This window comes from Engraulis encrasicolus, chromosome 5, assembly GCF_034702125.1.
Source record: "Engraulis encrasicolus isolate BLACKSEA-1 chromosome 5, IST_EnEncr_1.0, whole genome shotgun sequence".
Classification (NCBI taxonomy): Eukaryota; Metazoa; Chordata; class Actinopteri; order Clupeiformes; family Engraulidae; genus Engraulis; species Engraulis encrasicolus.
In genome coordinates, this window is record NC_085861.1 from 19,369,335 (window position 1) to 19,382,153 (window position 12,819).

General features: G+C 43.1%; 1 protein-coding gene across 2 annotated transcripts in view; it reads left to right on the top strand.

The window, feature by feature from the left end:
• The window catches only part of spire1b (spire-type actin nucleation factor 1b), a 44,464-nt gene that overhangs the window by 8,571 nt on the left and 23,074 nt on the right, over window positions 1-12,819 (top strand). For both annotated transcript variants that reach the window (XM_063198874.1, XM_063198875.1), the window contains exon 3: window positions 8,530-8,799. In XM_063198874.1, the coding sequence (XP_063054944.1) occupies window positions 8,530-8,799 (270 nt within the window). The remainder of the gene's footprint in view (window positions 1-8,529; window positions 8,800-12,819) is intronic.

The window sequence follows — 12,819 nt, forward strand, 5'->3', positions numbered from 1 at the left end:
CAACAACACTAAGTAAGTAGACATCACTCTGATACTGATAGTAGACATCATCACTGCAAGAGGATCTATACGATTTCTCCACTTTGGCAGATTCGAAACAATCTTGTACTCGATTTCACGATTCACGATTTAATATCGTCATATCACCCCTATGCCCAGTGCCGGATTAATGCACAGTCTAGATATGGCTGAATTTTGACAAGATGCAATATTTAAATAAATAATCTGTGGTGTTGGGTACAGATGGTAGACATGTTACCCTTACTTCCTAGCTCGCAATTATGACATTGTCTATGTAAATTGTTACAAAACTTGCCTCCCGGGGGCCCCCACAGCAACCTGTAGCCTAGGGGGCCCCAGGCCATCTTAATCCTGCCCACTCCTATGCCCCAGTTTTATTTCTCACCTCATTCTGGGAAAAAAAAGTTACCACACACAGTCACGCTTCACCTGAGGGAAATGGTTCTCGACTCGTGTTTCAAAACTGAGGTACTTAACACCTATCCAGAGCTTACTGTAGAGACTCTTCACTTCACCCACCTCCATGGACCTGTGAAATGCAATCTTTTTGTGGCACAGTGTTTTCATCTCATCGTTTGAAATACTATTATATCACAGGGGAATTATTACTGTCTTTTGCCCATATGACCAAGGAGGACAATTTTCCAACCACCAATTTGAACTGAATTTGTGTGTACCTCACTCACAGGGTAACACCTATTTTGTTTGTATTGCACTCAATGTTCACTAGAGACTGTACCGAGCTCAAAGAAAATGGGAAAAGGACTATGGTGGATTCACTTCATCCCACTGTGTGCAGTATCGTTCAATCGAGAAATCAGGTGGGCCTCTCTGGTGTTGGGCTGAATTGTGCTGTAACAGGGAGGTCTGGTAAAGTGAAGGCACATACCATACCATTGGCATCATGGTCCAATTAACCCTACAGTGGGTTTGGCATCTGTGGGTTCAGGGTTCAGAGAGAGAGAGAGAGAGAGAGAGAGAGAGAGAGAGAGAGAGAGAGAGAGAGAGAGAGAGAGAGAGAGAGAGAGAGAGATATCAATGTATCTATTTGTTAATCTTTTATTATCTCTTCTGCCTGGAGCATTTGTCTGTTTGTCAATTTTGTTTGTTATTTTCCTCTTGTTGTTGTCTTTTGTCACCGTCATTGTATTGTGTGCTGTTGTGTAAGCTTTTACTTTTTACCTGCAAGCAAATCTACCTTCGGGTATCAATAATGTCACCTTACCTTACCTGAGAGAGAGAGAGAGAGAGAGAGAGAGAGAGAGAGAGAGAGAGAGAGAGAGAGAGAGAGAGAGAGAGAGAGAGAGAGAAAGAAAGAGAAAGAGAGACAGAGAGAGCAACAGAGAGACAGTGAGAAAAAGAGACAGTGGTGGGCATGGGTGGTGTTGAAGAGTGCCAGCTAGGGCAAGTCTGTCCCTCTTTCTAGCTTGCTTTATCATCCATCCACTTAATCGAGCAGCCAAAATAAGTGGCATGTCTGCGCAAGAATGTGAGTGGAGACGAATCAGAGAGAGGGAGAGCCAACTGACGATTGACCTTCTAGAATTCGTTTGACTTCTGTCTTTTAGCTCTGACCCTTCTGTCACGGACTTGAACAAATGAGTAGTATTTAGTTTAACCCAAAATGCCTGCTGAATGCCTAAGCCCTTGTTGGGAAAGTTGCCCTCAGCCTATAAAAACCTAAATATTTTAGCCTCTGATGCACATAAAAACATTAAATAAGTTGCATTTAAACCCCAAGACCATCATCTTGCTTTAGAATGTGTCCATTCAGCTGTAACATACCCACATTTGTAAAAAGCTAAAATCTGAAGAGCCTGAATGCAGTGTAAATGTGTCAGGCAACAAAGGTCAAACAACATATTTCATCAGGCTAAAATGGGTTAAGGCATGAAGTTGGGATTAGAACAACATATGCCAGGTCTCTCCTGTGCTCTTGTTCCTGCTTCTGAACCAGGACTGGATTAAGATGGCCTGGGGGCCCCTAGGCTACAGGTTGCTGTGGGGGAGCCTCGGAAAGCAAATTCCACAAGACATTTACATAGACAGTGTCATAATTATGTGCTAGGAATTAAGGATAACATGTCTACCAATGCTACTCAACATGACAGATTATGTTCTTCAAAATTGCATCATTGCATCATAATTCTGCAACTTTTCACTTTTAACCAATCAGGGTCCCCCTGGCAGGTGGGGGCCCCTAGGCTGCAGCCATATCTAGCCTGAGCATTACAATAATCCGGCCCTGGACTGGACGGACTGCCAGTGATCCGCACAGTGTCTTCAGTCTTGTGATGTTTCCTTTTCCATCTCTGGTAGATTAGCTCTCATTACCCTAGAACACCTCTCCTCTCCTTGGACACCTGCGGCTTCTCCAGAGCGTGTTATCCACTTGGAGGGAGAAGTAGAGATGGTCTTCATATGACCTGATCGATTGCTTGCATGGTGTTAAATACAGACATTTGTTATGGACTCACATGCCAACATAGGACACGCATATCAACATATACCCACAAGAGCTTTAGTGTGTGCGTGCGTGCGTGCGTTTGTGCGTGTGTGCGTGCGTGCCCGCGTGCGTGCCCGCCCGCACGCGCGTGTGTGTGTGTGTTTCTGCGCGCACACTTTTATTCGAAACTTACATAGATATTTCAAAGTTCCTGTATGTTCCCTTTCTGTTGATCTTTTCGGCTTTTTTAGACAAACAAGGCACATACCTGTAAGACTGAATTTGATTAAAAACCATATTCAACCACTCTGATGTAATAATGCATTAGTTTCCTGACCATGCTAAATTACAGTCCATAGCCTCAGGAGGAGAGGTTCCAGACTAGACATGACTTCGCATTCCACGATCCTCTGCCTCAAATCCACCTTGCCGCATAATGCCCTCTTTATTACCGCTAGCAGGTGACCTCCACTTGACAGCGAGGTCATGATTCATCTGGGGGATGAAATGAGGGCTGTGTGTTCACCCTTTATGACAGCAGGCCAGAGGCACATCTAAAGGGCAGGGGTGCTGGGCGGGGGACAAAGCCACCATTGTGGCTCTCATCCATGAGCAAGTGTGTGTAGCCTATATGGGTCTAGGAACACGGGCCAAGTGGAAGAAGAAGAAAATATACCCTGTTATGAGGTGTCTCAGACCTCTTTGTGTTGTTGTAGATTAGCCTAGTTTCGATAACACTTTACTTGACGGTACTATATGACACATGTCATGATACAATCATTGCACAGTTGCACAGTGAAGTTTCATATGCATTGAGTCATTTTAAAAGGTGGTAAAGGCCCTGCCGTGGCCAACCGGTAGGGCACTCGCCTGCCATGCGGCTGACCTGGGTTTGATTCCCGGCCCAGGTCCTTTGCCGACCCCTCCTCTTCTCTCTCCCAATTTGCACCTATCACACTGTCCTATCAAAATTAAGTCGAAAAAGACCAAAAGGTGGTAAAAATGTGATTGACAAGTTGAGAAGTAGCCAACTTAGGTTACTGACACTTGGGCCTAATGGCATACAGCTTAGGCCTAATGACACTCTATTACCACAGTTATGACATCGACATACATTGTAGTAGAAATGACACTTTTCATGACTGTGTCACAATATGTAATGTCAGTGTCATATCATGCTTATGATGGTATTGTCTAGTAAAGTGTTTCCAAGATGTACTAGTGAAGAGCTAGTAGTGAGAGTCAAGGATTGAAATAAGTGGGATTTTTATAGCCTAGAGCCTGATTGAAATATTTTATTACATTCTCTTTAAACGCTGCATAAAAATATAGTCACTCGGACTAATGTTGACTAGGTGACTTGATTTTTGTTACCCATTTTTAAAAGAAAGTATTATTTCCTTAAAGATATACATTATTTTCTTTTCTTCCTAGAAATACAGTATGTTAGTTTGGCTTTGAGGATCATATAGCAGTGAAACGTAATGTGAAAAGACAGGTGTGGGGGAGGAAAAGGAGGCTTATACAGTATATGTGCTGTATGTGTGTACAGTATGGATGTCCACTGTGCACATTTATTTCTGTCTTTTTGCCCATATCCTGGAGCTGGATATCTGCACAGAGGCGAGAGAATTCTCTGCCTTGATTATGTAACAGCCATGTCTGCAGTCAGCCAGGACAGATGTACAGTGCAGTGCAGTGAAGTGATGCTAACCAAACATTACTGCTAAGTAAATAGTGTACAACTAACCTATTCTACCCTATTCTGTCCTATTCTATAGAGTAGGATATTTATTTAGAATACCATATTTCTATAGAAAACCATATGTATACTTGCTGAATAAATACTTGTATGTAGCCACTGTAGGGCTACAGTAGACACATTATAATAATAACAAATGGACAGCATGCTCTGTTCTACTATTTCAATCTAATGGAGCTTACTCAAATATTTCAATAGTTCAGCCATAACGAGTTGGTTTATCCAGTGGGATGCATTAGGATGGCAGTGTCGTGTTTATTTGAAGTCAACTCAGCACTCTATGATACGACTCAGCTGAATAAAAACACATTGAGCTGTGAGTGTTTAATTAATTTGTGTTTTCAAATTCAAGATGTTTTGGCAGAGTATTTCAATGTTTTTTGCTTTTTTTTCAAACATTTTTTTGTTTTTAACATATGGTATCAGACGGGTTGAATTTAATAGTTTAATGAAGAAGATAATTGCCTGAAACTGAAAATGATACTTTTAGTATTCCCTCTTGGTCAAAAGTGTTCAGGCTTTTGCATGTCTGTGTTTTTTCTTATGTTCTCTTCTATGTCTTTTTAATTTAATCCTATATATTCCTCTCTTGCATCATTTTAGTGTTAATTCTCCCCCAGTCAAAAGCTTCATAGTAGCCCAAGATCTGCACATATAATTGGACACTGGAAAGTGTGTCTGTCACTTTTCTCAGCAATGCAGCATTCAGGGTTGTCCACAGTAACTAACCATTGTGCAGTGGTCTCCTTCAAAACCTTATGGGATTGATTTTAAATAATACAACTTGGACCTTGAGCATATCCCACTGTTAGATGAATATGTGGTATATCGAAGCCCCTTTTCTGTCACCAATGTTCAGCCTGCTGAAATGTTGCCATATGCCAGTGTTTCTCAAAGTGGGGCATGAGCCCCCCTGGGGGGGCGCAGAGGCATCACAGGGGGGGCGTGTGACATCTGATTTTGGGTTTTTTACTTTTAAAGCCCTCACCAACATTATATTATATTATTAATTGTCATTCATTTGAATACCATAGGAAATGAACACACATCTGCATTCGACTGCAGTCCCTTTTTGTTTAATCACCTTTCCTTTGATTCTGCGCAGCGATCGCAAAATCAGTCTGCGCGAGTACTGCTGTTGCTTGGGGGGGCTCGGAAGCATTCAGACCCTCTGAAGGGGGGAATGGTGGACAAAGTTTGAGAACCACTGCCATATGCCATGCATAGCGGGTAGATATTTGGTAAGGTCCAGGGCTGGTCTGGGAGAGAAATGGGGCCCGGGCACCTTTGGCTTAAAGGGGCCCCTCATAATTAGCTGCGCAGAACTGACTCACCAGTGGGCCCCGCACGCTCGTAGGCCCCTATGTTTGAGAAATGTAGGGGCCAATGAGGGTGCTAGGCCCACCGGGAAATGCTTGTTATGCCAGATGGCCAGTCCAGCCCTGGTGCAGTCAGATGTCATTAATTAGTGTTCCCACTGATATATATGTTGTGGTAGAGTGAATTGTGTTGTGGTAGAGTCTGTTTCTTCACAGCAAATCAGGGGCATGTTTCTAGCCGGTAGTTCTTGCGAATTTGCTAGCCGGTTAGTAACTTGGGTAGTTGCAAAGGGGAATTTTTTATTGCCAACCACATAGATACAGGTAGTTAGAAACTATGGTTTCAGGAAATGCACCCCATGACAAGTGGAGGAGGTTGTTGTTGTTATGCATCCTCATGCATGTTGCCTAAGTTTTGTCTGGAGTGAAGAAACCGGAGGCGATAGGGATGGGAGTTACACCCATTTACACAGTCACTGTCATTGTTTTGTAACCTTCCTTCCATCCAGAGGAACTATCCCAGACCCACTCTTTGTTACAGTCAGTTTGTTAATGTTGTGAAATTACCTGTTCACAAAACAAAGTGCACATGGGGCATGGAGACAGTACTGCAGTACTACAGTACTGCAGATGATTTCCCAAATTAATTCATTCTGTTAATGAGGGAATCAAACACCCAGATTGTTTCCTCTCTGAAGCTGGGTTTCTCAACTCTGGTGTCATGGTGTGGTGTTATAAGCCTGGCTCAATACGCTCTCGATGATGACAATCAGGTTGATGAGGTGAGGTAGTCAGGACTAGCCAACTGAATTCAGCATGTAACTCTAGCTCAGGCAGGTCTCATTCTCAAGCAAACTGGTTCCCAAGCAGCGTTGCCAGATGTGTCTGATCAAATCGCGCCCAAAAGGTTCTCAAAAATGCGCTAAATTCCACCCAATTTCAGCAAATTACATTGATACTATGGGCATAAAACTGCAGAAGAAAACGCCAAATTGGCCATTTTTCCCGTTTTTACCCGCAGACGGTCATCCCAAGCAGCCCAATTGGGCGGGTAACCCTTTTTGTGCATTTAGACATTGCATTTAGACATTGTCATCTGTAAACATAGTGCCATGCATCTGATCGAACACAGCTAATCTGCGCCGAGTCCATGCATAATCATTATCAGCGTGTGAAGTTTAAAGAGGGTTTTTTTCCTTCATTTTGGGCATTACTGGCGCCCCCAAGACATTTGGCACCCTAGGCGACCGCCTGGTGTGCCTATGCCTAGCGCCGGCCCTGCCTTTACGATTCCATTCATGCTCAAATTCTGTTAGGTTGCCATGGGATTTGGCTTTCATTATTTAGGCCGGTCCTCTCCCTCCACAATACATGCATTTCGCTCGTCCTAATTACCTTAATGGCAGCCATTACCTTATCTGCCAGCACAGGCTGTGATAATCTGTGCAGCTAATCACGAAAATTTGCCTTGATTAAGACTTTGTTGGAAATACCTCTCATGCACAAAAGAGCGGGCATCGAAGCTAGCCTCGTCGTTTCCTTTAGATCTCTGTTGCTGAGCTCTCCTTCTGGGCTTGTGAGCCTCCCTCAAGAGTGTAACAGTATCTATCTACTAAGTCAAACAGAATTTTCACCAAAACACTGTTAAAGTTTACGGGAAAAAACACTCTATTAATGACTGAGCTGCGGCTTATGCTTGTGAAAATAGTCTTTACGATTTGGGTGATGTGCTGTTCTTTCAAATACATGTAAATACATTTAACCTAGACAAGCAGCGTGCTCATGGCACATAAGTTTATACGCCAGCAGCTAGTAGCCTACTTCTCTGTGCACGATCACAGTAGCGCTGGGTTGCAGAAGCTACTATATCAGCCTGAGCTCAAGGGCTGTGGCGTTATTGCCTACGGTTCAGGAAACATAGTCATGAATGGCTGTGTGTGCATCCAGAGAGGAACAGCTGCCATCCGCCTGGCATTCAGAGATGGAGATTACATTGCATAACCACCACACACAACTATCCATTTAGTTTTGCTTGGCTGAACATGAGCATGTGGAGGATTTAAGATGCTGTAAAGCATTTACTTGCACTGTCCTTTCGTGAACCATTTGTCTTCCTCACATTTTTTCCCTGTGTTTTATCGTGTTTTATAATGTGTTTATTGATGGGTATTTATTTGCATGGGTTTATTGACACAGACAACCTTTAACTGAATACATTAGGGAAGGTTATATGATGGAATTACATGATGGATCATATAATATTATCTGTTACTAGTGCACTTGTTTATTGCCTTTTTATTTGTAGAGTGGTATTATTTATTGTTTCATATGCATTTACTGCCTTGGTGCAGGTGCTAATTACTGTACGTATGCCTGATCTCTCTCTGTCTCTCTCTGTCTCTCTCTCTCTCTCTCTCTCTCTCTCTCTCTCTCTCTCTCTCTCTCTCTCTCTCTCTCTCTCTCACACACACACACACACACACACACACACACACACACACACATACACACACACACACACACACACACACACACACACACACACACGCTGTTATGCTTGCTGTAATGCACTCAGAGAAACACATCCACCCACACACACAAGAATTACAAAAGCATGGTGCAAATATAATGGACTATTAAAACACTCATCTGTGTGTGTGTGTGTGTGTGTGTGTGTGTGTGTGTGTGTGTGTGTGTGTGTGTGTGTGTGTGTGTGTGTGTGTGTGTGTGTGTGTGTGTGTGTGTGTGTGCGTGCGTGTGTGTGTGTGTGTGTGTGTGTGTGTGTGTGTGTGTGTGTGTTTAAAACAACAAACTAACGAGCCCTTCTTTGCATCTATACTTGTTTTATATATGTCCTATGTACTTTGTATCTGCTAGTGATGTTGGCTATGATTGTTTCCTCATTTTTAAGTGTCTGTGGTTATAAAGGGTCTGCCAAATGCAATGTAATGTAATGTACTGTATGTGTTGCGTGTGTGCAGGTGATAGAGTCGCTGGGCATCATGATCTACAAGGCGCTGGACTACGGGCTGAAGGAGACGGAGGAGCGGGAACTGAGTCCTCCCCTGGAGCAGCTCATCGACCTCATGACCAACATGGCCGCCAACGCTGCCGCCAACGAGAGGGACAGCTGCCCTGACGAGGGATACGAGGCCACAGAGGAGGAGGAGGACGAGGAGGACAGGGACGATGGCGCCCATCAGGCCAAAACGCCAATCAGCAGTGTCCGCAGCTACCGGGATATCCTCAAGGTACTGAGTCAGCTTTTTTCTCTTTAAAAGAAAATATTTTAGGGGATTTTTTGCCTTTATTGACAGGACAGTATGAGATGCTGACAGAAAGTGAGTGGGAGAGAGAGATGACCCCGGCCGGACTCGAACCGGTGTCCCCATGGGCATGCAAGCCCAAATGTTGGGGACTTAGCTTGTTGCGCCACCTCAATCAGCTTTTAATGCTGGGTAACAATTGTTATTTCATTGAACTTCATACAGTACTTTTAATAAGACCAACATTTTGAATTACGCCTTTATTAGGTCAGTCGAAACATAGACGTTGGTCTTATTAAGTACTGCATGAAGTTCTGAGTGTGCCAAGACAATTAATTGTTCATAACCGTGCGATTACACGGCGGAAGTAGTTGACCTTGTATGGGAGAGCAAGTGGCAGAAGCGTTAAAAGCTGCAAAAGCGTTTCTAGAGCCAAGGGCGTTAAAAGCGTTAAAATAGAAGTTGAACTAAAAATATGTAATGAGCTCGGCGCCAGCAGGCATCAGCCTAAACACGAGCTTCGGTTGGTCGAGATCCCTGGTCGAACGCTTCAGGTTGAATCGTTTGCCGCTTTCAACGCCCCCTGACCTGTGCTTTCTAGGTGGAGTCAGCAGCGTTTTAACTCTTTCAACGCCAGCAGTGTGATCGCACGGTTAAGTTAACAATTGGCCGCAGAGCGCACCTCGCACGATGTGCGTTTACTAAAACCAAAGAAAGAGCTGGATTAACACCATGGACACATACACTATCTGTGAAATCTTTCAACAAATACATGAACAAGGCAAACAGTCATTAATGTGTACCCTATATTATGGTCTCATAGCCAATTACTACAGTTAATAATAATGGTAATGTGGTATAAGTTTAAAGACTTGGAATCATTTTCAGGTATTATGACAAGTTGACATTTTTATAGAATGACAGAATAATTATTACGTGATAATTTAATAAATACCAATAATGTAACAAAAATGGCTTCATAAGTCCCGAAACGTTATAAAAACTTGACAATATAATAATTTCCTGTTACTGTAATAAAGTGCCATTCCCAACAATGTGCTGTAATAACATTAAACCTTTAGCCCAGTGCCTCTGTTATAACCTTATTTTTGCTAAAATGGTGATCAAGTCTTAATCAGTTATTTAAAACTCTCTGTGTCTCTGAAAAGGCAAAGTGCGGTAACATCGACAACACTGAGTAAAAAAAGGCCCTCAAATATTGTGTTGGATATTGCAGTTTGATATAGCAATGCCTCTAAAACAGGACACACGTGTACCATAAGTCCTTGTCACAAGACAAAAGAGGTGTTATAAAGACCATTTTCAGTCTAAACTGAATTTTGACAAAACATTTAGTTACTGCACTTTGCCTTTGATAATCTTCTACGTTATCAAGTTCTCCGGTTGCCTCCCATGGTGTATGACTCTTCAGTGTTCCTGCTGGGGATACTGATGGCCTCTGTTGATACTGGTGGCTGTGCTCTGTTAGCAAAGTAAACCATCACACCCAGTACAGTACATCTGCACTTTGTGTATGTGAAAAAGATTAGGACCAGACTGCTGATATATAGCAAGCTGCATATAAAAACACAATAGCTGCTGTGCATTATGTATGTAGGCTACATACACTGTATGGATTATGTATCTCATGTACTTATATTTAATGTTGTTGTTATTGAATGTATATAAGCTTGTCTCACTTTTGTATGTGAGTGTCCTTCCCCTCTTAGCTTCCATTTACCGGTAGGCCTATTATGAGATTCACTATTTTCCTCTGTAGACTAGTTTGGGGGCTGTTGTCTTCTCCTTTGTGTGTTACAATTTTCTTTGCAGAAACACAAAGGCAAGTGTCATAAACACATCGAAAACCATCAATTTAGAAAAAAAGACCAGAGCATGTTGTGTACAGTCAATCCTCTAATGTCAAGTCAAGTCAAGTCAAGTTTATTTAGGCTAAGTGCAATTCAACGTGCTTCACATAAAAATAATAAAAGTAACCAGAATTAATTAAAAACTTAAAACATCAATTAAAAACATTAAATAGGCCTCTGTGTCTCTGTATATTCCTGTTCCTTTGTTAGATTTCAATAGCACTCCTCCCATCCTGTCATGGCATTATGAATGGGGGTCTCCTACACATAGAGGCTGTAGAGGCAGTGCAGGGTCACGACAATGTAGCTGCAGCAGTCCCAAGATGAACCAGCCACCATGTTATGTAATGATAATAGTAATAATAGCTTTTTTTTGTAAAACACAAGTCATATTAGGATGCAGCTCAATGTGCTTTAACAGGCAGTGGAAAAAAACAGAATGAAGAAAAAACTCACAGCACAGCAGTGTAACTGAGGTGATCTACGCTAGTTTGGCAATCGGGGCTCGATCCTGTGTTCTACTTGCCTGGTTACCACCAGACCTTATCACAAGTGTCTTTCAGATCGGAACGATTGTGCAGAACTAAAGGCAGTATGGGAGTTCCCAGGCTAGTGTTCTACCAGTCAACACTCCAGTTTGGGCAGGGGAGGCACAGCACGATACCAGAGAGAGTAGAGAGAGAGAGGTTCCATTGGCCCATTGTTTCCGGGTTCTATTATTGCATGGGGGCGGGGGGAATCCCCCTTTAGGCAGACCTAAAGACTGTTCCATTCAATGCTAGGACTATTATGACACGCCCCTTTAGACAGACTGGAACCTGGTCATGTTAGGTGCCCATAGCAACCTATTACATTGGCATATCTCTATACTTAAAGAATCTCTGACGATACTGCTGAGCTAAAGGTCCAGATCTATAGCTCAGAGCCACTAATACTGTATGAGGCTTAGAGAGGGAGGTTTACTAACACACACACACACACACACACACACACACACACACACACACACACACACACACACACACACACACACACACACACACACACACACACACACACACACACACACACACACACTTTTATTAATGGAATTAGCATTAGCATTCCTCCCCATGTCAGTAATCTCTGTCAAACCTGTGTCAGCTACCGTAAGATATTGCACACACACACACACACACACACACACACACACACACACACACACACACACACACACACACACACACACACACACACACACACACACACACACACACACACACACACACACACACACACACACACACACACACACGTGCACAGTTCAACTGGCGCACTAATTAAAGTTAACCGATGATGTGGACTCATGGGGATTATACTGTACTTGACATGGCTGTGAATGTCAACAATCCACATTCAGAGCATTTCCTTTCCAGGAAAAACACAAAATCTTTTGGATAATGGCAGCAAAATTAAGGCTTCTTTTGAATAGCTCATTAATCTAACCGGATTTCATGGAGAAGAATACATATGCCAGACCTCAGGAGACACATGACTCATCCGTGTTTGGGGTTCTGGCTGTGGAGGAAGAGCGCAGCTTGTTGTGGAGATGGGATCTCTGGATCTTGCGACGGGATCCGGATCATTTTTTTGTACTTTTTTCGTTTTTGGGTCTTTTTACGACTTTATTGACGATAGGACAGTTTGAGAGGTGGACAGGAAGTGAAGGGGTAGAGAGACGGGGAGGGGTCGGCACATGCCCCTGGCTGAGAATCGAACCCGGGTCGGCCACATGGCAGACCAGTGCCCTACCGGTTGGCCTCGGCAGGGCCAGGATCCAGATCATATTGGCTCGTTCCTTTCAAAGAGCTGTTCAAAAAACAGGCTCTTTTGAACATTTTTTTATTATTTGAACATAGCATTTTTGACTCTACATCTTGCTCATTTTGTCCAAACAACAACTGATTGTCCTCCTCCTCCTAAAGACTGTTTCTGCCACTCTCTGAGACAGACACTTGTGGTTGTTCCCCAAATTAACGTACTCACATGAAGGTCACTTGCTTGAAACGAATGAAAAATGAACGGGGGAAAAAAGACGGTAGAGGGGCTCCCCCAGCTGTGATTCGGTTCCCATCGTTCATTTCTAGGAACCGTT